Below are 22,833 nucleotides of genomic sequence, written 5' to 3'. Positions count from 1 at the left end.
GTGGGTACTACTTCCAGGGGACAATATTAAGGGACCATGGAAGGGTGGCTTGGCCAGGAGTTAATGTAAGGGGGCCATGTTGCTGGGGAATGTATTCGTGACTGTGTGCCTCTTCTTAATTTTAATATATGAATAGATATAGCTAGAAAAGATCTGTTTTCATTTGATTTCTGTGTTTGCACCTATTTTGTGGCAAAAAAGGGGGAGTTAAAATTTTGAGAATGCTTGGGGTTCCCTGATGCCCTTGAGATGCCACTAGGGGTTAAACAAGTTGAAATGTTTGGGAAACCCTGTTGAAGGACATTGCAAGATCTCAACATTTTATAATATTGCCCTCGCTGTTGGGGAGGTGTGAATAAAATTAGTTCAGTAATGGCTACCTTTAGCTGAGTCTGAGTGCAATACAGAGCACGTGTTCTCTTTTATCTATCTTACCAGTTACATCCTCAAAAAACTCAAATAAATTTGTCAAACATAGTTTCCTTTTTGTAAAATCATGTTGACTTTGGCTGATCAAAAAATGATTTATTAAAGTATAGGCTTTTGCTACTCTTCCAGAAACTGCTCACTGTTGCCCTATTGGCTAACCCTAAGCCTCAGGATGGCCATTTTGTGGAGGGTACAGCAGACCACATCAGATTAGGACACACAGTCCTGTGAGTACTCCAGGGCTCCTCCAAAGTGACACAGGCAGCACAGCTGCTTCTGAAGCACCAGAATGGTCTGCTCTATGATGTTTCAACCTGCCTGTTTTTGTATACACCCTGAATTGATTTGATTTGATTTGATTTATATTGTCATATGTATTGGGATACAATGAAAAGTATTGTTTCTTGCGTTATATAGAACATACCATTCATAGAGTACATAGGGATGAAGGAAAGAAGAGAGTGGAGGATATAAATGGTACTGTCATAGCTAAGGTGTAGAGAAAGATCAACTTAATATATGGTAGATCCATATCAAAAGTCTGATGGCAGCAGGGAAGAAACTGTTCTTGAATCGGTTGATATATAATCTCAGACTTTCGTATCTTTTTCCCGATGGAAGAAGGTGAAGAGAGTATGTCTGGTGTGCATGGGGTCCTTGACAATGCTGGCTACTTTTCCGAGGCAGTAGGAAGTGTAGACAGAATCAATGGATGGTCATGCCTGGTTGCGTTGTGGACCAGAGTCATAAGCCAGTTATTAAGGGGATAGCCATCATCACCCATTAATTATCCTCTGATTTGATCTGGTGGCTTGAGTACTGAGGGAGCAGCAGGTTGATGTTGAATAAAACCATCATCATTGCTGCCAGGATAGCAGGTATGCTGCTCAAGGTCACACATGTAACCACATTCAGGAAGTGCTAAACTTTGGGGTTGTGACCCACCTCTACATTTAGATACAGCATCCACAAAGCTACACGTGTGCATTCAATGGCATCCTACTCTACAGGGAAACTGCTAGCCTGAAAGCCAGGTAGATGCTCCAACTACTTCTCTTTGGTCAGAGAAAACCCAGTGAACTCCCTTCTCGTGGTATTTCTCACTTCTCTTCTGTAGCAGTGAATAACAAACTGGGAGATGTTCTAGGTGTCACCTAATCCAGGCTGGAAGGATATGGACATGAAGAAATTCAGAATCACTCTCCCCTTCACAAACACTGACAGTGGCATCATTTCCCCGCTCTGGGATTGCAGTTCTGGGTTCAAGGGATGGCAGTGGCAGGATCCTATGTGTATCTTCTTTGTGAAGTGTAGATGATGCATAAACTGCTTCTCGTTTAGGTTGAGATAAGAGAAAAGCTCCCAGGAGGCCCCCGTTGGATAAGATCTTCTGCTGAAAATCCTTCCCCTCCACCTCTTTCTGTAAGCAACTTTCCATCTTTGTTGTTTCTGCTCCATCTCCCTCCCAAAGGAATGGAAACTATTCATTTAGGAGAGCAAGCCATCTGACCAAAACCCTTGAGGTTAAAACCAAAACCTGTCAATGTGCAGCACCCTGTTGACTTTATCAACTTTAAACAACTCCAGAAAACAGCTAAAATACAAGCAGGGAATGTTGTAAAAACTCTGTAGGCCTGGTGGCATCTGTGAAGAGAGAAACAGTTCACGTTTCAAGCCCTACTCAGCTCTTTTCTCTCCTTACAAATGCTGCCAGACCTGCTGAGATTTTCCAATGTTTTCTCTTTTGGTTTCCGATTCCAGCATCCGCAGTAATTTGCTTTTATCCAATGTTTCAAGCCCATAAGGCTCTTCTTCAAAGTTAAAGAGAGGGATAAATGTGATAGATACTGTATTGTTGAAGAGCAGGTGATGCAATTGGAGCCAAATAGGAGGTTGGGGATAGGTGTGAGCCAGGAGAGGTTCAACAAAGGTGTTTGGGGCACAAGACAAAGTAAATGTTAATGGTAATGTTAAGGATTAAAGAATGTGCCGATAGTGGCATAAAGGTAGGATAGTAGATTGTGTTAATTGCAGAACAAAGGTCAGTGCTGTGTGAAAGAACAAGTGACAGATGGCCCTTTGTGTGGAGGGGATGTTGTTGGGGCAAAAAAAAACACCTAACCTTTCCACCAACTCAAACAGAGCCAGTAGAAACCAACAAACAACTAACCTGAGAGTATTTGATGATGTTAAATAATGCTAGCGGGGGCTCCTTCCTGCTGCTGAATGTGTATGTTTAAGAGAGGGTGATAGCTGGAGCAGCAAGGTACAAAAAGGCAGTGAAAGGGAATAATGAATGGAAAAATACAACAGCTCATTTGAACCAGTTCCTACTCTGCTCCTGAGCAAGAACTGTATGCGTGTGGTTTACGTGGCTTTTGCACTTATAGAAGTGCAGTAGCAGTGTAAAATCTTGCCTAGATCTTTAAATGTTTCTGAAAAGAGGCACTGGGGCATTCCCAAACTAAATGAAACCACGATTGATGAGTCTATTACAAGCAATGAGATAGGGCAGGATTTTCCGACCACACTCACCCCAAGACCGGAAAATCCCACCCAAGATCAACAGACTTTTGCATGGTCCATGTCCCGCCCGCTGCTATTCCCATGGCAGGCGGGACAGGAAAACCCCCATCCATAGAATCCATTAAACAGATTTCAACTTTAACACTGCAACTCATTTAAGCATGAGTCAAGATGCACAAAAGGAGGAAGTCTAAGATACTATTAAACCGTGATTAAAGCATCATACTTTTCCAAGTCAGTTAAAGGACCATCATATTCCAGAGAAGTTTTATAAACTACTTTCTGGTCCTGCTCCATAATTCCTATTACCCGGTCAAACCTCACGCAGAGAAATGGTTTGCAGATGCTCCTATAAGACAAACAAAGAGCAACAAGTAATTGCCAGCTTTAGTTTTTTTTACAAAATAAATAAGACAATTAACTGCGATGCACGTGAATGCTATTTTATAGATTCAACTCCATCATCTTTAAGAGTCCTTGATTCCAATTATTTATATTTTTAAAGCCAACTACATAATTAAGGACTCAAAAAAACAAAACAATTAAAAAAATTGATGAAATGGTAAAATAATTGAAATAATTACTAATAAAATTTCCAGTGGCCTCTGCACTAATATTACCACAGGACTCTGCCCCAGGTTTTTTTTAGTCGCTGTCTGCCTTTTCCTTGACTATTTTACACTCCTTACATCATAATTGTACTGCATATAATATAGTTGTCATGGGTAGCTAATTGGAATAAAAATATATACATAATTCCAAAAAATGAACTATTCAAGCTTTCAAATTAATGCATGATCTAATTTGCAAAATTAGACATTATGCCATGCTTTTTATGACAAATTAATTTTGATTACAACTCCATTCCTTCATAGGGAGTATACACATTCTACAAAAAATAATGCTACATACGTTTTTTTTTAAGTTTTAACCCTTCAGGTATCGCAGATACAAATTTCTGTCACACATTGAAAAAGCAATTAGTGTCTAGTTAGTTTTAGCAAATGCCGAACAGCAATTAACCTCTCTCGTTGACCTTGTGAGGTATCCAGTCACAGCATTTAGTCATTGTGCCCTTAAAGGGACAGGCTGATTAAAAATCCAAAGAACCTTAGCAGCAGAATAATACATTGTGTGGTACATACTATAATGGTGTCGCGGTGGCACAGTGGTTAGCACTGCTGTCTCACAGTGCCAGTGATCTGGGTTCAATTCCCAGCTTGGGTCACTGTCTGTGTGGAGTTTGCACATTCGCCCCATGTCTGCATGGGTTTGCTTCGGTTTCTTCCCACAGTCTGAAAGACATCTGGTTAGGCATCGGAGTGTGGCGATGAGGGGAATTTCATAGTAACTTCATTGCAGTGTTAATGTAAGTCTTACATGTGACTAATCAATAAAGTTATCTGTATAAAACAATACAATTTTCAGCTTCAAATATGTAGTACAGCTAAAGCATCAATATTTTTTGCAATACTACAGGTATTCTACATTTGCATTCGTTCAGTATTTATAATAACTTTCCCGGCTGAAAGTCCAAAATAATGGATCAGAACACTTTCGAAGTGAAGAGATAAAAGAAATGGCAGCCCAAAGAGACTTGAGGGGTTCCATGTAAATGGATCATTTAAAAGGCTGGCCTCTACATCTGGAGAACTGGAACATGAAAGGTTTAGAAGATATGCTGCAGGTATACAAAGCACTAGTTCGACCACATCAGATAGTGTTCACATCCATGCATGACACCTTCAGAAGGATACATCAGCCTTTGAGGGTTGCAACTGGAACGCAATCTGCTCTCCAAGGGTTAAATTACAGCAGAGAAATAAACTATCATTCTATTCCCTTGAATTTGGACTGTGGTGACTTAATCAAAGTTTTCACAATATTAAGGTAATTGTTTCTCTATTGTTTACTCAATTTTCACTGGTTAGGGAACCCAAGGACTAGGAGACATAGAGTGAAATTTTAGTGGCCCCTCTCACTGGTGGAATTTTCTGGTCCCGCCAAAGTCAATGGAACTTTGAAAGGCTCACTACATTTTCCAGCCCCTCTGCAGCAGGGGGCCATGAAAATCTGGCAATAGCCTAAGAACGAGAGCCGGGCTTTTGAGGAGTGAAGTTCCAAAGCATGCTTACATGCAAAGACATTGGGAGCTTTCTCCTGCATGAGGCAGTTGACGCTGGATTATAGTTAATCTTAAAACTGAGACTTGATTGTTCTTGTTAACCCGAGGTTTTAAGGAATGCCTCGAGTTAGGTCACAGATCATAGAATCAAAGAATCATACAATGCAGAAGAGGCCCTTTGGCCCATCATGTCTGCACTGGCACATGAAAAACACCTGAACTCCCATCTATTCCCATTGGCAGCACTTGGCCTGTAGACTTGAATGTTATGATGTGAGATCAGCTGTGATCTCACTGAATGGCAGTACAGGCTTAAGGTGATATATTCTGTTCCCAGTGTATTTAATTCTAGAAATAAAGATTGAAGAACACCATTAATGTATTATATATATGCATATATATATTCTTCCAGTCCCATCAAGGGCGACCTCTGCTGTGGGCTCCCTGGCAGTGGAGGGTGCAAACAATGGGAAACGGTGTGACAGGACCGCAAAACACATTGTGGGGTGGGGGGGGTTGGGGTATTGAAAATCCACACCCAATATATACATTAAATTTATTTATTTAATGAAACTTCAGGGAAAATTCAAGTTGAGTGACACAATGCTGTTGTTCTTTGAGCCATCTACCTTTTGTTTCCACTTGCACAGGTTTCACACAGATCAGCTCGAAAACGTCACACCGGAAACTTGCATTCACTCCTGGACTTACTACCTTACATAAGAGGCATCAGGCAATTTTACCCCCTTGTTTGCAACAATATGACAGGTCAAGATCCATCAATAGATCACTTCTGTGTAATGCTAGTGTGACAATAGTGATTTTTTTTATTAATCTTGGAAAATAATCAAAGACTTTACCATCGCTTTTCATGGAAACCAGTAACATATACCCTCCAGTTCAAGAGCCCCATCAGTTTAATTTCCTTTTTGGGACAATTTACAGGCGTGATTATCAAAGAGGCCACCTTGAAGATGGTACCTCTATGAAACTGTACTATCTGCCCAATACAGAGCCCACACAATTTTCCATCTCCTCCTCTGGTTTGCCACCCATGTAGTGAAGAGAAAAATTCCTTATTTACTCCATTCCATCCCTCATTTCCTGCAGAAAATGGAAATGAACTGCATTGGTTGCTTTCCTTATATCTGCAAGAACAAATTGTGTTATTCATTCTTTAAGGTAATGATAAAGGACTAGAATCTTGCATTTCTAAGTTTATTACATTTAGTGTCACAAGGCTTATATTAACACTGCAATGAAGTTACTGTGAAAATACCCTAGTCGCCACACTCCGGCGCCTATTTGTGTACACTGAGGGAGAACTTAACATGGCCAATGCACCTAACCAGCACATCTTTCAGAGGAAACTGGAGGATTCGGGGTAGGCCACTTAGGATGGAGATGAGGAGACATTTCTTCACCCAAAGAGTGATGAGCCTGTGGACTTAATTATTACAGGAAGTAGTTGAAGCCAAAACATTGAACGTATTCAAGAGGCAGCTAAATATAGCACTTGGGGCAAATGGGATCAAACGTTATGGCGAGAAAGCAGGATTAGACTATTGAGTTGGATGACAAGACATGATCATGATGAATGGTGCAGCAGACTTGACTCAAAGGGCCAAATGGCCTCCTCCTGCTCTTATTTCCTATGCTTCTATGTTTCACCCAGAGGAAGCCCACACTGACGTGAGGAGAAATGGGTGGCACAGTAGCATCGTGATTAGCACTGCTGCCTTACAGTGCCAGGGCCCCGGTTCGATTCCCGGCTTGGGTCACTGTCTGTGTGGAATTTGCACATTCTCCCCATGTCTGTGTGGGTTTCCTCCAGATGCTCCTGTTCCTTCCCACATTCCAAAGATGTGCAGGTTAGGTGGATTGGCCATGCTAAATTGCCCCTTAGTGTCAGGGGAACTAACAAGGGTGACTACGGTGATAGGCCCTGGGTGGGATTGTGGTTGGTGCAGATTCGATGGGCCAAGTGGCCTCCTTCTGCACTGTAGGATTCTATGACTCTAGAATGTGCAGACTCCTCACAGGCAGTGGCCCAAGCCGGCAACCAAACCGGGGTCTCTGGTACTGTGAGGCAGTAATGCTAACCACTGAGCCACTGTGCCATCCCTGCTTGTAGCAGAATGTTCAATTCAATTCAAAGGAATCAAAGTTTGTTTATAAAAGCTACAAAAACCATATCTTAGAAAGCCCCTGCTTGGTTTATTTAGTTCAAGCATCGCTCTCTTTGAAAACAAAATGTCAAATTTACAGCTTTGGTTAGGGCCTGTCAAGTCACTCAGTTTTGATTTGTGCTTTGGTAGCTCATCGAAAGATTCATACAACACACACAGTCAAACTTCTTCCCCTCTCTCGCAGTGGATTGCATCGCTTCAGAAAGAAACTATTAAGAATGTAAGCCCTATCTTTTTATCATTTCATTTATTGTCACCGGTGCATAAAAGGTTAAGACATTATTGGAAGTGACACAAACAACGAGGACTGCGTTGTCAGAGGATTTGATAAAATTCACTTAAGATACTTTTCAATTACTGTCCATTTCAGCTTAAAAGTGGACAAAACACAAAATGCTGGGGAACAGGTCAGAGCAGCCCACGACAACGACAAGATGATGGGCTGTGCCCCCTGGAGTGTTTCCATCTGCCATCATTAAGGTGACTATTCAAACATGAAAAATTCCTTCTCGCGCTGCTGACAGGCAGACATCAGGAACTATGACAGAGCTCTATAGATGAAGCTAGACAGATAGAGATGTCATAGCTCCCCAGTATGTCTCGAGATACAACCTTAGAAAGGGAAAAAAAATCCCGGGGATGCAGCAGAACAGTTATTACCTGGAGTGGTTTGCATCTACACCCCCCCGCCTGCAAGCTAACCAAAAAGGAAGGTCAGCCCGCGATCACAGAGATAAAAGGGCAGTTTCAATTTACCTGTAGTCTTCGCCATATGACACCCAAACCTTCTGATCGTTTTCAAGAAAAAGGGGATTCTTTATTTCTTGTCCATTTTCATCAAACAGTCGGGTGGGACTAAGGTTGAGACCTGAGGCATGATATCCCGACGAGCACTGGAGCCGTTGGCAAATCATCTGAAGCAACTGGGATAGATAGGATTGTATAAAAGAAAGAATGATTTGAAAATTTGTTTCAGATCTTGTGCAGTTGGAATCCTAACGCACATTAATTAAGTTCAAAAGCGTGCTCGGGGAGTGCGAGCTGATTGAATTGTTTATCTTGTCACAAGGAACTGAAAGAGAACACAGGCTTTTTACCAGCAGGTGGTGCAACAGTATTACCATTGGCTCTGACCCCTGCTCCTGTGCTGGTTACAGACAGGAGATTGTTCAATGTAATCATCAGTTGCCTGCTCTTTGCTTTACTCATCCACTACAGGCTGTGTATTATTTTTCCTTCAAAACCAAAAAGATATTGAGTTTGGGTGGGTGGGGAGCAATTGTTACCCCCACCCCCAAACCTCCACCACCCGCAACCCCCCCCCCACCCCTCCCACAGTTGCTGGTTTCCAGCCTTGAATAATGGGTGGCCTGTAATTGACAAGCGCCATAAACACCCAAAGCAGTAATGAGGCAGCTCCACAAACGGGCAAGCGGCGACTTAAATATGCAAATTGGGTTGCTACGCAGTTAGTGAAAGCCCGATTGTAATTGTCAAAGACAAAAAACAAATAGCCATTTCTGAAGGGATTCAGGAGTAGCGGGACTTGGGCCTGGGTTGTACGTACACAAATCGTTGAAGTTGGATGGACCGATTAATAAGGCACTCGGGTTCCTGAGCTTTAGAAATAGGAGCATAGAGTACAAAAGCAAGGACACTCTGGTGAAGCATTATAAAACACTAGTTTAGCTTCAACTGCATTCAATTCTGGGCATCGCTCTTTAGGAACAATGTTAAAGATATTGGAGAGAGTAATGAAAATAGTTGTGAGAGTGGTTCCTGGAACGAGGAACTTCAGTTATGTGGATAGATCAGGGAAGTTGGGGTGCTCGTTTCAGAGAAGGGAGGATATTTGATCGAAGTGTTCAGAATCTTGAGCAAGGGGGTAGATAAGGAAAAAACTGCTCCCGTTGCCGAGATCCAGAGGACACCAATTTAAGATGATTGGCAAAAGAACCAAAGCTGGCATGGGAAAAAAAAATTGTTTTAGCCAGCAAGTGGTTAGGATCTAGAATGCTCTACCTGAGAGTGTGGTGGAAACAGAGTCAACAATGGGTTTCAAAAGGGAATTGGGTAATTATCTGAAGAGAGATAATTTCCAGGAATGGTGAGGGGAATGGAACAAGCTGAACTGTTTGTCAAATGACCTCCTTCTGTGCTATAACTGTTCTATGGTTCCATAATCTAATGATCCAGGTAATCAATTTTGGTGGGTGTTGTGTCAAGGCAGTTCCCGAGATCCCCTTAAAATAACTCCAATCTGCTGCTACTTTGAGAGTTCCCCCGCTCCACTTTTCTGCATCTGACCTGCCCATTGGAGCAGTGTAGGTGCTGGTGCATATCCTGCCTTCCTGGAACAAGTGAGCTGCATTCAAAGTGACTGCTGGGTTCTCACAATACATCAGTGGCCTATGAATGAGACCAGGACCACACAGTGATACCAACCAGTGGGCAATGTCACCCTTCTGCCAATTTCACATCCATTTCGGGCAGAGGTTGAATGTTGCCATGTTTAATAAAGCAACATTTAATCAGAGACATCATGGAAAATTAATTCACTGCTGAGTGATTCTTTTTTTTGTGCCTCTCTGGTAACTGAGTATTTTCCATTTTGGCATCAGATATAGTAGAGTGAAGCTTCTGAAATCATGTCATGACAAGTTAGTCCCAACTTCAGAATTATAGAATCCCTACAGTACAGAAAGAGGCCATTCGACCCATTGAGTCTATACCGACCATAATCCCACCAGGCCCTATTCCTGTAATCCCACACATTTACCCTAGCTAATCCCCCTGATACTAGGGTCAATTTAGCGTGCCAATCTCCACCTAACCCGCACATCTTTGGACTGTAGGAGGAAACCGGAGCACCTGGAGGAATCCCACGCAGACACTGGGGAAAAGTGCAAACTCCACACAATCGTATGCCAACAACATGAAATCTTCCTTTTCCCACACTGACCTCCCTCTAATTGGGGGGCATGTAATGTCAGGTTGAATCATTTTGTACTGTGGCACACCTGAAAGGAATTGAGTTGAGGGCTGCCAAAACTTCTTAGGGCTTTTATATCCATCAGGCATCCCTATCAATCTGGGCAAGATTGAAATCCATGCTCAATGGTGAAAAAATACAAATGCTTAATCTACTGCAACATTGAGATTGAAAGCTTTGGCTCATGTATGAAAAACACTCATTCAATTTCAGCAGTTTTTTTGAAACCTATTGGACAATCAATCTGCTACTGCACATTTTGCAACCCTGCAAAAGTTGAACTTAACCCACAAAGATCAGTCTATGTAGAGCACTAACGGATAGAGGCAGTGGATGGGATGTCACCTTCCGTTCCTTGCCGAGATGGAGGGGAAAACAAAAGTGAGGAATTCTGGTGGCTCCTAGTGGGCAGCTATAGAGTACGATTAACAAAAGCAGCAACAGGTCACCTTTTGGTTATTTCCTCAAACGAATAACATGCATTGTGTGTTTTGAAGGAAGTTTAATTTTAAGTCTAAGTTCATTAAGTTTATAGGAAGGACGGTAATACACCGGAAGGGGTGCAGAGGAGGTTCACCAGGATGTTACCTGGGATGGAACATGTAAGTTATAAAGAGAAGTTGGGCAGGGTTGGGTGGTTTTCTTTGGAGCACAGAAGACTGAGAGGCAAGGTGACCTGACTGAGGTGTTCAAGATCATGAGACAGGGTGGATAGGGAGCAGCTGTTTCCCTGGGAGGGTGGTGGAGGCAGGATGCCTCACATCCTTTAAAAATTACCTGGATGAGTACTTGGCATGCCATCACATTCAAGACTATGGGCCAAGCGCTGGCAAGTGGGATTCAGTGGGCAGGTCAGGGCCTTTCATGTGTCGGGGCAGGTTCGATAGGCCAAAGGCCCTCTTCTGCACTGTGGTATTCTGTGTTTCTGTGATTTTATTAGAGTCACAAGTCAACACTGCAATGAAATTACTGTGAAAATCCCCTAATCGCCATACTCCGGTGCCTGCTGGGGTACAATGAAGAAGAATTTAGCATGGCCAATGCACCTAACCAGCACGTCTTTCAGACTGTGGGAGGAAACGGAAGCCGAAGGAAACCCACGCAGACATGGGGCGAACGTGATACAAGCCAGGAATTGAACCCAGGTCCCTGGCATGGCGAAGCAGCAGAACCAACCACTGAAGGAAGAGGCCGGGACAAAATGCATATTTACATGCAGGAGGAACAGAACAGCTCAGGTGTAGAATCATCCAGGAGGCTTAGCTTTGCATAAAAACATCCTTGCAAAGTGGATATAGGAGGCACAGTGGTGCCTCCTATATCCACTTAGTTGCTTGGACCATAGCTGAATAATTTAGATCTTAAAACTGCTATCTTATTTTCTCATTGTTCAATAAATGAAAGCTTTAAATGGTTGAATTATATCTCAAGAGGACAGCAACAGTAAGTGAATGCTGTGGAATTATTTATCAAGACAGCTTTTCAAGAGGATGGCGCAGGACAGTAACCTAAATATAGAGAGGCTATGAAAACTGATAAAGTACACTCCCTTAATACTGTGAGCCAGTGTGAGCTCACAGCTTTCCTTGTTGATTTTTCTGATGCAAAGCAACTGCAGGTGAATGCAACTGCTAACCAACAATAGAGGCTAAATGGAAGCTTTGTAAAGGAGGTAATTGTTGGGTTTGAAACCAATAGGATAGGGCAGAACTTTTTTTTATAATTTATTTATGGGACATGGGCGTCACTGGCTGGCCAGCATTTATTGCCCATCTCTAATTGCCTTTGTACTGAGTGGCTTACTAGGCCATTTCAGAGGGCTGTGGCTCTGGAGTCACATGCAGGCCAGATCAGGTATGGACAACAGATTTCCTTCCCTAAAGGACATTTGTGAACTAGATAGGCTTTCCGGACAATTGAAGTTTAAAGTTTATTTATTCGTGTCACAAGTAGGCTTATATTAACATGCAATGAAATTACTGTGAAAATCCCCTTGTCGCCACACTCCGGTGCCTGTTCAGATACACTGAGAGAGAATTTAGCATGGCCAATACACCTAATCAGCACATCTTTCAGACTGTGGAAGGAAACCAGAGCGCCTGGAGGAAACCTAGGCAGACATGGCGAGAACGTGCAGACTCTGCACAGACAATGACCCAAGCCAGAATCGAACCTGGGTCCCTGACGCTGTGAGGCAGCAGTGCTGACCACTGTGCCACTGTAAAACTCTGTTGACTTCAATGGAGGGTAAAACCAAGCAAAGTGTGAACCAGCATTGTGCGGGTTGGATTAAAATGGCACTACATTTGTTTTACTTTATTTAACAAAGGCTTTCATTATTATTGCAACGATGCTTCTTTTATTTTGATTATAATTCCAGCAAAAAAAAGCCCTTACTCTTTCCATCATGAATTTATCACTGCCAGACTCTTTCTCGATGACCTTCATGTTAACATAGATGAGAACTTCTCCAGTACTTTGACCATTCCGATACACCTAATGAGTGAAGCAAACAAAATGGGTTATTGCCCACAGGGATGTGACTATCTAGCAACAGTGTGGCATTTTCCCACAAGGTATTTTCAAATAAATACATTATATCACTTGCCATTACACACACTATGTCCAGCAGAGATTTCCTTCAAATTTTCATGTTCATCCTTCCACCGTTGATATTCAACAAGTTAGATAAAACTTCCATAAAGCACTTTTAAGCACCCCTGGACATCTCAAAGCAGCCATCAAAGTACTGTACTTAAGGTGCAGTCACTGTTGGCATGGAGGGAAACGCAGCAACCAATTTGCACATAGAAAGTTCCCAGAAATATCAATGAGCCAATCATCAGATAATCTGTTTATTGGTGAGGGCGAAAAATTGGACAACTTTCCAAGTCTCCTTCAAAATAGTGTTTTGTGATCCTTTACATCTGCCCGAGAGAGCAGATAAGGCCTCGGTTAAGTGAACTAGCAATTCTTCGTTGAGTGAATGTATCAACAGACATGGAGCTAAGGTGGGTAGAGTTGAGATGTAGATCAGCCTTTGATCTAATACAATGGCAGATCAGATTCAGAGAGGTGAATGGTTTACATGGCCTACAATAATAATCTCTCCCTCAATGTCAACAAAACGAAGGAGAAGGTCATTGACTTCAGGAAGCGTAAAACGAACATGCCCCTAACTACATTAATGGGGACGAAGTAGAAAGGGTCGAGAGCTTCAAGTTTTTAGGTGTCCAGATCACCAACAACCTGTCCAGATCCCCCATGCTGACACTATAGTTAAGAAAGCCCACCAATGCCTCTACTTTCTCATAAGACTAAGGAAATTTGGCATATCAGCTACCACCCACACCAACTTTTACAGATGCACCATGGAAAACATTCTTTCTGGTTGTACCACAGCTTGGTATGGCCTTCCTCTCCCCAAGACCGCAAGGAACTACAAAAGGTCGTGAATGTAGCCCAATCCATCAGGCAAACCAGCCTCCCATCCATTGATTCTGTTTACACTTCGGCAGCGAGCATAATTAAGGACCCCATGCATCCTGGACATTCTCTCTTCCACTTTCTTCCGTCAGAAAAAAGATACAAAAGTCTGAGGTCACACAGCAACCGGATCAAGAACAGCTTCTTCCCAGCTGTCAAACTTTTGAATGGACTTACCTTGCATTAAGTTGATCTTTCTCTACACCCTAGCTATGATTGTAACTCTACATTCTGCACTCTCTCGTTTCCTTCTCTATGTTTGTATAGCATGCAAGAAACAATATTTTTCACTGTATATTAGTACATGTGACAACAATAAATCAAATCAAATATCTATTCCTATAAACCACTGATTACTGTTGTCTATTCTCTATAATAGATCTCCAAAGTTACTGCAAATGATATGCCAGAGGGTGGGTAGTTTTGGTGAGGATTATCGTAACACACATTTTTCTGACAAAGATAGAGTTGTGTTTAAGTTGCCCATTCCATTTCAGGCAATGGGTAAACAGCCTGAAATCAGTTAGAGTGGAATTACTTTTAGGCAAAGGTATTTTGCAAATATGTCAGAAAAAAAACCTGCCTGAAGTGACTGGCTTTCCTTTTACATATTCATAACACTGCTAAGTGTGATGGTTAAGGTTAAAACAGGCAGAAAGCATTTTCTCTCATGTAGCACCTCAATGCACATTACATCCAATGGTTGTGAAGTGTAATCATTGTTGCAATGGGAGGCAAACGCAACTTTCGCAGAGCAAGAATTCACAAATGGCAAATGAACTGTATTTGGTGATTTTGCTTAGAGGAGAATGGTTGTTCCTGTTCCTGTTTTCCTTCAGATATCATGAATGGAATATTTCAATCTATCCAAACAAGCATCCGAAAGACAATAATGCAGCAATACCTTCTTACCACATTGATGAAAGGGCCTGCTTAGATTGCATGATCAAACCTGTAATGGGGCTTGAACTTTTGACCTTCTGACACAAAAACAAGGACTACAAACTGGGAGAAACTTGTAGCTAAATAGAAGAATCAGTCTTCGTAGCTCAATGTTTATTTTTTAAAAGTTTTTATTCTATCCAAAATACCAAATTCATTTTCAATCCAATTCATGGTCCCCACAAGAGGGACAAACAAGATCCAAGCTGACAAGATGAGATATTCCTGGGTCACATCCTGGGCTTGATCAAAACAAGATCCAAGCTGACATGATGAGGCACTGAACCCCACTTTGGATTTGTCTAACGCTTCAGCTTAGTCCAAAGGCCGAGGTAGCTTTGAAAAATTGCATGAGGCAACACCTCAGTTGCACATCATTGGCTACCTACCATGATCGTTGACTCTATCCTAGCTTGGGACATCAATCTGCCTGCACATTGACTCTCCCCGGTGTTCGCGTAGGTCCAGTACTCATTGAACAATGCGAAGACGTGATGATTCATTAAACTATGGCAAACCAGTCAGTCAGGCATCTTGCCATCAACTGACGGACACATTGTTGAGGAGGAAGAGTCTAACTGCATATACTAGATATCCAGTGATGTAAGACAGGGTTACTAGAAAGTTGAAAATGTCATCAGAGAACAGAGTTACCTGGGTAAAGAAAAGACAGAGGCTGAGAGGAGACCTGATAGAGCTCTACAATATTATGAGAGACATAGACAGAGTGGATAGTCAGAGGCTGTTTTCCAAGATGGAAGTCTTAATTACAAGGGGGCACAGGTTCAAGGTAAGAGGTGGGACAGTTTTAGGGAGGTGTGCAGGTAAAGTTGTTCATCCAGAGAGTGGTGGGTGTCTGGAACGCACTACCAGAAGAGGTGGTGGATGCAGGCACATTAGCAAAATTTAAGAGGCATATGGATGGGTACATGAATAGGGAGGAAATAGAGGGATACAGTCCGAATAAGGGCAGAAGATTTATTTTTAGTTTAGTTAGGGCATCATGGTCAGCACGGGCTTGGCAAACTGAAGGCCCTGTTCCTGTGCTTTTCTTTGTCCTTTGTTCGAGAACACAAAGAATTGCCAATGCAGCATTTGAAGTTTGAAGAAGGATTTGGATAATAGCATTGGTAACATGGCTCCATTTAAGTATTGCTATGAAATTCTGTCATGTATGTTGCATCCCATTCTCAATTTCAGCAAGTACAGTACAGACACTGTCAAGCAATATGGGTCACAGAGGTCAGAGCATGGTATCATTAGCTCAGCATTACAGACCTTGGGTGTCTTCAAAGCCAATATCAGTGAAGTATAATCAGAAGAATCATTAACAATTAAAAAATCATAACAGTGATGGTACAAATATATCTATATATATTAATAAATTGTTGACCACTTAGTGATAAATAGATTGTACTGACCCATTGACATGTAAATGGGGGATTGTTCACATTTCCATCCCTGTCCCATTTTGCAAGCCACAATTAACTGCTGAAATTAACCCAATCCATCTCCAGCCCATTTTCCACTGCACAGCTACAAAGTGGATATTCTCTACATTTCTAATGCTGGCAATGAAGAAAAAGCATCTTGAACCCTAAAATAATTCATTTCAATTCACTGAATGAAACAACCAATTTCTAATCTTGTTACATTTTCCATTTTGGTTTCAGGTTGATGATTACAATCATTTTCACTTCAGTGATACCTCCATCTATATCAAATGTTCCTGATAACAATGACCAGCAGTAGATATGCCACTTGCTCTTCCCTCTCCCTCTGGACCATGTCTCCTGCCAATTCTGCAAGCCTTTTATCTATATGATAATGTCACTGTTTTAAACAGAATGGGAATTTGGGCCAAGGCTACATTAAATGCAGTGAACAGGTTACACCAAAGTGGACTATATTAACGCTTTGGATGCACGCTTTTGCAACGAGGAAACAAAAGAAAAATACAGCTTCTCAATCATGGAAGATAAGATTAGCTTCAAGGAGTCATTCATTCATAGAAGCCACGTGGCATTCATAGAATCCCTACAGTGCAGAAGGAGGCCATTTGGCCCATCAAGTCTGCACAGACCACAATCCCACCCAGGCCCTATCCTGATAACTTCATGCATTTACCCTAGCTAGTCCCTGTGACACTAACGGGCAATTTTAGCATGGCCAATCCACCCAACCTGCACGTCCCTGGACGTCATTGTGAGGCCACTCAGGGAACTTCTGAGCCTATCAACACAAACCCAAAACTTGTAAACATCATTTTGGAATTCTTTGAGGTGGTGTTTATGCTACACCTGTGGCAATTCTTGTCTTTGGGCAGGACTTTCAGCCGTGCTTGGCCCAAGGTCAGAAAATCCCACCTGAAGTCAATGGACTTTTGCATGGTCCGTGTTGCCGTGGTAGACATGATGTTATCATTCCACCCTTTGTCTAATGACAATAATCCTTCCTTGAGCACTAGCAGTCCTTTAATTCCTCCCCAAGGGGCAATATTGGCATGTGAGCCTGAACAATGGGTGTGAGTATGTTCTTCAGTCAAGGGACAGGGAGGATGGGTGGCGTTAGCCAAGCTCCATCCCACTCCTCATACAAAATTATTAATCAGCTCAATTTTCTATGCCCTACTCCAATGCTCTCAAGCCAATGACGTGTTTCTAAGGTTCGTACAATCCTGTTCACTGGGCTTGTCAGAAGTCATTTTCCTGAGTTAGCCCAATCTTAGTTTCCTGGGTGAGTCCTCTGCATTCCATCCATGGCCTAGCCCCTCCACCCTTTTCCCTCCAGATCCACAACTCACCAAGATATATGTGCTTATCAACTTCTGTCCACTTGAGTATCCATGATCTGAGTCATTCCACCACTCGTAGCTGTCCTTCAATTGCCTAAGTGCTTCACATGGGAATTTCTTCTCTAACCATTCCACCTCATTCCCTTGGATTCTTCCTTTAAGACTGCTTGAAATCTGTCTCTTTGATCAACCTTCTGGTTATCTGACCTAATATCTCTTTATGTGGCTTGGTGTCAATTTAGTTTGGAATGTTTTTGAAATGCCATAGTATACAAGGCTAAGGACCAAGTGCTGGAAAATGGGATTGGAATAAATAGGTGTTTGATGGCCAGCACAGACACGATGGGCTGAAGAGCCTCTTTCTGCACTGAAAACATTTTTTAAAAATTATTTTTGTTGGTTATCAGAAAGTGCTAAGGAGTCAACAAACAGAGTACAGTACAATGACCCAGTTCCCGCTCCCCAAGTTAACAGGTGAAAAAAAGTTGTGCAAAAAGAAATCTTAAAAACAAGAAAACAAATTTAAGCTAATAGCCAACAGTAATTAACAGTCTACAAAAAGGAAAAAAAGGCGACACGATGGCACAATGGTTAGCACTGCCGCCTCACAGCTCCAGGAACCCATGTTCAATGGAGCAGTTGCCTTGGGCAACTGCTGTGTGGAGTTTGTACATTCTCCCCGTGTCTGCAAGAGTTTCCTCAGGATGCTCTGGTTTTCTCCCACTGTCCAAAGATGTGCAGGTTAGGTTCATTGGCCGTGCTAAAACTGTCCCTTATGTGGGGTTATGGGGATTGGGCTTGGGTAAAATGCTCTGTCGGAGAGTCAGTGCAGACTCAAAGGGCCGAATGGTCTCCTTTTGCACTGTAGGGATTCTCTCAGGCAAAAGTCTGCCATCTGTGATAAAATTTTTCAGCCGATCCTCTCATGGTTTATTTAATCTTTTCCAAATATAGAAAAGACATTGGTCTGATTTTGATTTGATTTTTGATTTATTATTGTCACGTGTATTGGTATACAGTGAAAAGTATTATTTCTTGCTTGCTACACAGACAAAGCATAGCATTCAAGAGTACGTAGGGAAGAAGGTAAGGTGAGGGTGCAGAATATCTGTTACAGTCATAGCTACGGTGTAGAGAAAGATCAATTTAATATAAGATAGGTCTATTCAAAAGTCTGATGGCAGCAGGAAAGAAACTGTTCTTGACTTGATTGGTACATGATCTCAGACTTCCGTATCCTTTCTCTGATGGAAAAAGATGGAAGACAGAATGTCCAAGATGCACAAGGTCCTTGATGATACTGGCTGCTTTTCTGAGGCACTGGGAAGTGTCGATGGAGTCAATGGATGGGAAGTTGGTTTGCGTGATGGGCTACGTTCACAACACTTTGATCCTGGAGGCAGAAGTCCCACCTACTGAGACAGAAGCACAGAGATGCCTCTGATCACAGGCATCAGAGCCCCAGAGTGACCCAGGATGCAGGTTAGCAATGTGAGGAAAGGGGTTTTTGCAGGGTGAGAATGGCAGGGAGAGTGTACAGAGGAGTCAGCAGCAAGAGAACAGTTCAGACACTAAGTGCCTTTGACTGAGGGATACCCTTCTCCCCGAAAAGGTGCCAAGCTGGCCAAACTCAGGCCCTCCCCTTGCAGTGGCAGGATAAGGCCCTTAAGTGATCATTTAAGGATCTTAAGTGGCAGTGAGGCAGGAAGGGCAACGGTGCACATTCTCACCCTGAAATTAATTCTGGCTGAGGCAGCAAAACAGCAGGGTTCTGGTATGCCACCATCACTCTTAATTACATGCCCTTTTATAGGCGACATGGTGGCACAGTGGTTAGCACTGCTGCCTCACGGTGCCAGGGACCCAGGTTCGATTCCCGGCTTGATTCACTGTCTGTGTGGAGCTTGCACCTTCTCCCCATGTCTGAATGGGTTTCCTCCCAGTGCTCCAGTTTCCTCCCACGATCCATTAATGTGCAGGTTAGTTGGATTGGCCATGCTAAATTGCCCCTTAGTGTTAGGGGGACTATCTAGGGTAAATGCATGGGGTTATGGGGTTAGGACCCTGATGGGATTGTGGTCGGTGTGGACTCGATGTGCTGAATGGTCTCCTTCTGCACCGTAGTTTTCTATGATTCTATGTTGTCGAAACAGCACACATTCGAAACGGTGCACAAAATCTTAAATCCTTGTACTCTAATATTGACAACATCCTCACATCAACAGAAGATCTTCGAAAAGCCATGTCAAAAGAAGCAAGACAAAAGGAATTTGAAGCAAGGTTTTGCTCCAGCTTAGATTTTAGAATTTCAGCAAGGCAGGGTGGGGGGGTCGCAGGTGAAAGTCTTTATACCTGTGGCTTTACATCTTGTAAATGTCTCTGCCATGTCTCTTATAATCACCATGTGCAAACCAAACTTCCAAAGTGAACAAACATTTTGTCACTCAGATGTGACTGAGGTGAAGCAGTAACATGAGTGAATCAATCGCTCTGTGATAATTCACTAATTGGGGAGTGGGAAAACAAAACAAATAAAGCACGAGGCCAAACACACTTCTTGCATTTTTAGGTTGAGCGCTTACATTGGAACCATGTGTCCTGCCCACTGCAACAGTACCGCAGCTCAGTTTTCACTGCCTTCCTGCTGATATATCCCAGGGCAGTTCAGGATGCCACAGGCAGGGGGGTGCACCCTGGGGCAGATAGGGAATGGGCTCATATTTTAAACAAGTTCTAGGCTTGGGCTTTAAGTCAGATTAGTAACACAATACTTTGCTTAGGGTGGCATGCAGAGACGAGGGAAACATTGACGTCAGCTGGTAATGACAACTGATCACTATTTGTGTTTTTTTTTGTCTGCTTTCAAAGCACAAACAACAAACTTTCCCCAAGCAAGTGTTTACACCTTCAAAAGACACAGGTTTAAAACTTGGGCGGTTCATGGCTCAAAGGAGGCTATTTGTTGGTTCATAATGTACAGTCGTGGAAAAACTATTTACTTAAAATCTTGACATTGCTTTTTTCATTACAAGAAAGGATTAATGATACTGCATAATAGGTAATACAAAGCATGGGTGCCTTTAACCAAGGAAGCTGCAGATTCTCAAATTAAAAAAGAGCATTGATAATTATCTGAGTTAATTAATATTTAGCAGGATACTTTCATGTTTTCTCTGCTATCATGCAAGGCACAAATTATTAATGTGATTGAGAAACAGAGCAATACGTAAGGATGGAACATTAAAAAAGCTGTGTAGCAGAACTGAAAACAGAACATGAGAAACGAAGGAATTGTTCATACTATACAAAGGGACAAAAAATAAATGTGACTTAAGGATCTTTGAACTAAAGCAGTCCGTTAATAAATGTCTGTGCTTGGATAAGATGCAAATAAAACACAGGCATTTGCATTTTTAGACATGACCAAGATTCTGGAAGTTAAACAGCCACATAACTATTTATAGTTTGATAGTACAGACCATGAGCACTGTTGAAAAAAAAATCAAGGCATTTTATCTCGCACTGTAATGTAAGTCATAGAATTATAAGTCCCTACTGTGCAGATGGAGACCATTCAACCCATCAAGCCTGCACCGACAACAATCGTCCTATCCCCATAACCCACGTATTTACCCTGCTAATCCCCCTGACACTAACGGGCAATTTAGTATGGCCAATCCACCTAACCAGCACATCTTTGGACTGTGAGAGGAAACTGGAGCATGTGGAAATGGGGAGAAAGTGCATGCTCCACACAGTCAGTCGCCCAAGGCTGGAATCGAACTCGGGTACCTGACTCTGTGAGTCAGCAGTGCTAACCACTGTGCAACCTCTACATCACAAAGCAACTTTGAATAATTCTCCCTCAATCAATTAACAACAGATGGTTGAGTCATCTGGCCACAATGTTTGTCAGATCTGAATGGCTGCTATTTTAGCCAAATGATTAAACTTTCAAAAGTATGCCAATTACTTCTGGATGGGGCTAAGAGATGCAGTAAGGTAATTTATAAATGCAAGATGTATCTTCCTGTTTGGGATTATAGGGCTGAGTGGGCAGTAGTAACTGGAGGATATAAGTGAGTCAGTTGAGATAGATGAAGTTCCCCATAGGGGGAAATGTAACAGCAATAAGTTCAGGGAACCCTAGATGATTAGGACAATTCAGGGCTGGATAAGGAAGAAGAGAAAGGCTTTTAGAGAGTCCAAAGAGACCAATTCAGCTGCAGCCCTAGAGGAATATAGGAAGTGCAAGAGGGAACTAAGAAAGCAATTAGAAGGGCAAAAGGAGACATGAAATAGGATTTGTGAATAAGATTAGGGAGAATCCTAAAATATTCCATAAATATATTAAGGGGAAGAGGTTAACCAGGGAAAGTTTAGAGCCCATTAGAGACCAAGGGGCCCATTTATGTGTGTGAAGCCACAGGACATTGGAAGGATGTTAAATGAATACTTCTTATAAATCTTCACTCAGGAAAAGGAGAACGTAGGTACAGGATTCAGGAAAAGGGACAGTGAGGACCTTGAGTATTTTGATGTCGGGAGTGAGGAAATAGTGAGTAAATCCCCAGGCCCAGATGAATTGTATCTCAGGCTGCTGTGAGAGACAAGGCAGGAAATTATAGGAACTCTGACGCCAATTTTTAATTCCTCTCTGGCCACGGGGAAAGTGCCAGAGAACTGGAGGATGGCTAATGTGATTCCACTTTTCAAGAAGGGTGGTAGAGATGAACCAGGAAATTACAGAGACCAGTGAATCTCACATCAGTGGCAGGGAAATTATTGGAGAAAATTCTGAAGGAGAGAATAAATCTCCACTGGGAAGGACATGGGCTGATTCAGGATAGTCAACATGACTTTGTCAGAGGGATGTCATGCCTAATAAATTTGATGGAATTCTTTGAAAACTTGATCAAGTGTTTGGATGAGGGACGTGCACTTGATGTACTTTATATGGATTTTAGCAAAGCCTTTGACAAGGTTCCACAGGGGAGACTGATTGAGAAGGTTGCAGCACATGGAATTCAGGGAAACCTAGCGAGACGGATCTGAAACTGGCTTAGCAATAGGACACAAAGTGTGATGGTAGAGTGTTTGAGTGACGGGAGGCTGGTATTCACTGGCATACCACAAGGTTCAGTGTTGGGTCCTTTATTGTTTGTCATATAGATAAATTATATAGATGATAATGTGGGGGAAATGAAAAGTATGTTTGTAGATGGCACTAAGATTGGTAGGGTGGTTAATAGTGAAGAAGAAGGTAGCATGGAGTACGATGGAAAGGAGGTCAATTTGGAGCTGTACAGAGCATTGGATGGACTACAGATGGAGTACTGTGTGCAGTTCC

General features: G+C 42.4%; 1 protein-coding gene across 3 annotated transcripts in view; it reads right to left on the bottom strand.

Annotated features, from left to right (window-relative positions):
- The window catches only part of LOC145343740 (doublecortin domain-containing protein 1-like), a 469,487-nt gene that overhangs the window by 260,653 nt on the left and 186,001 nt on the right, over positions 1-22,833 (bottom strand). For all 3 annotated transcript variants that reach the window (XM_080190005.1, XM_080190008.1, XM_080190007.1), the window contains 3 exons: positions 12,659-12,757; positions 8,026-8,192; positions 3,182-3,304 (listed from right to left, as the gene is read on the bottom strand). In XM_080190005.1, the coding sequence (XP_080046131.1) occupies positions 3,182-3,304; positions 8,026-8,192; positions 12,659-12,757 (389 nt within the window). The remainder of the gene's footprint in view (positions 1-3,181; positions 3,305-8,025; positions 8,193-12,658; positions 12,758-22,833) is intronic.

This window comes from Carcharhinus amblyrhynchos, chromosome 6, assembly GCF_965287045.1.
Source record: "Carcharhinus amblyrhynchos chromosome 6, sCarAmb.v2.hapA, whole genome shotgun sequence".
Taxonomy (NCBI): Eukaryota; Metazoa; Chordata; class Chondrichthyes; order Carcharhiniformes; family Carcharhinidae; genus Carcharhinus; species Carcharhinus amblyrhynchos.
Note: the sequence above shows the minus strand (reverse complement) of the source record. Positions and strands in the feature narration are given on the sequence as shown.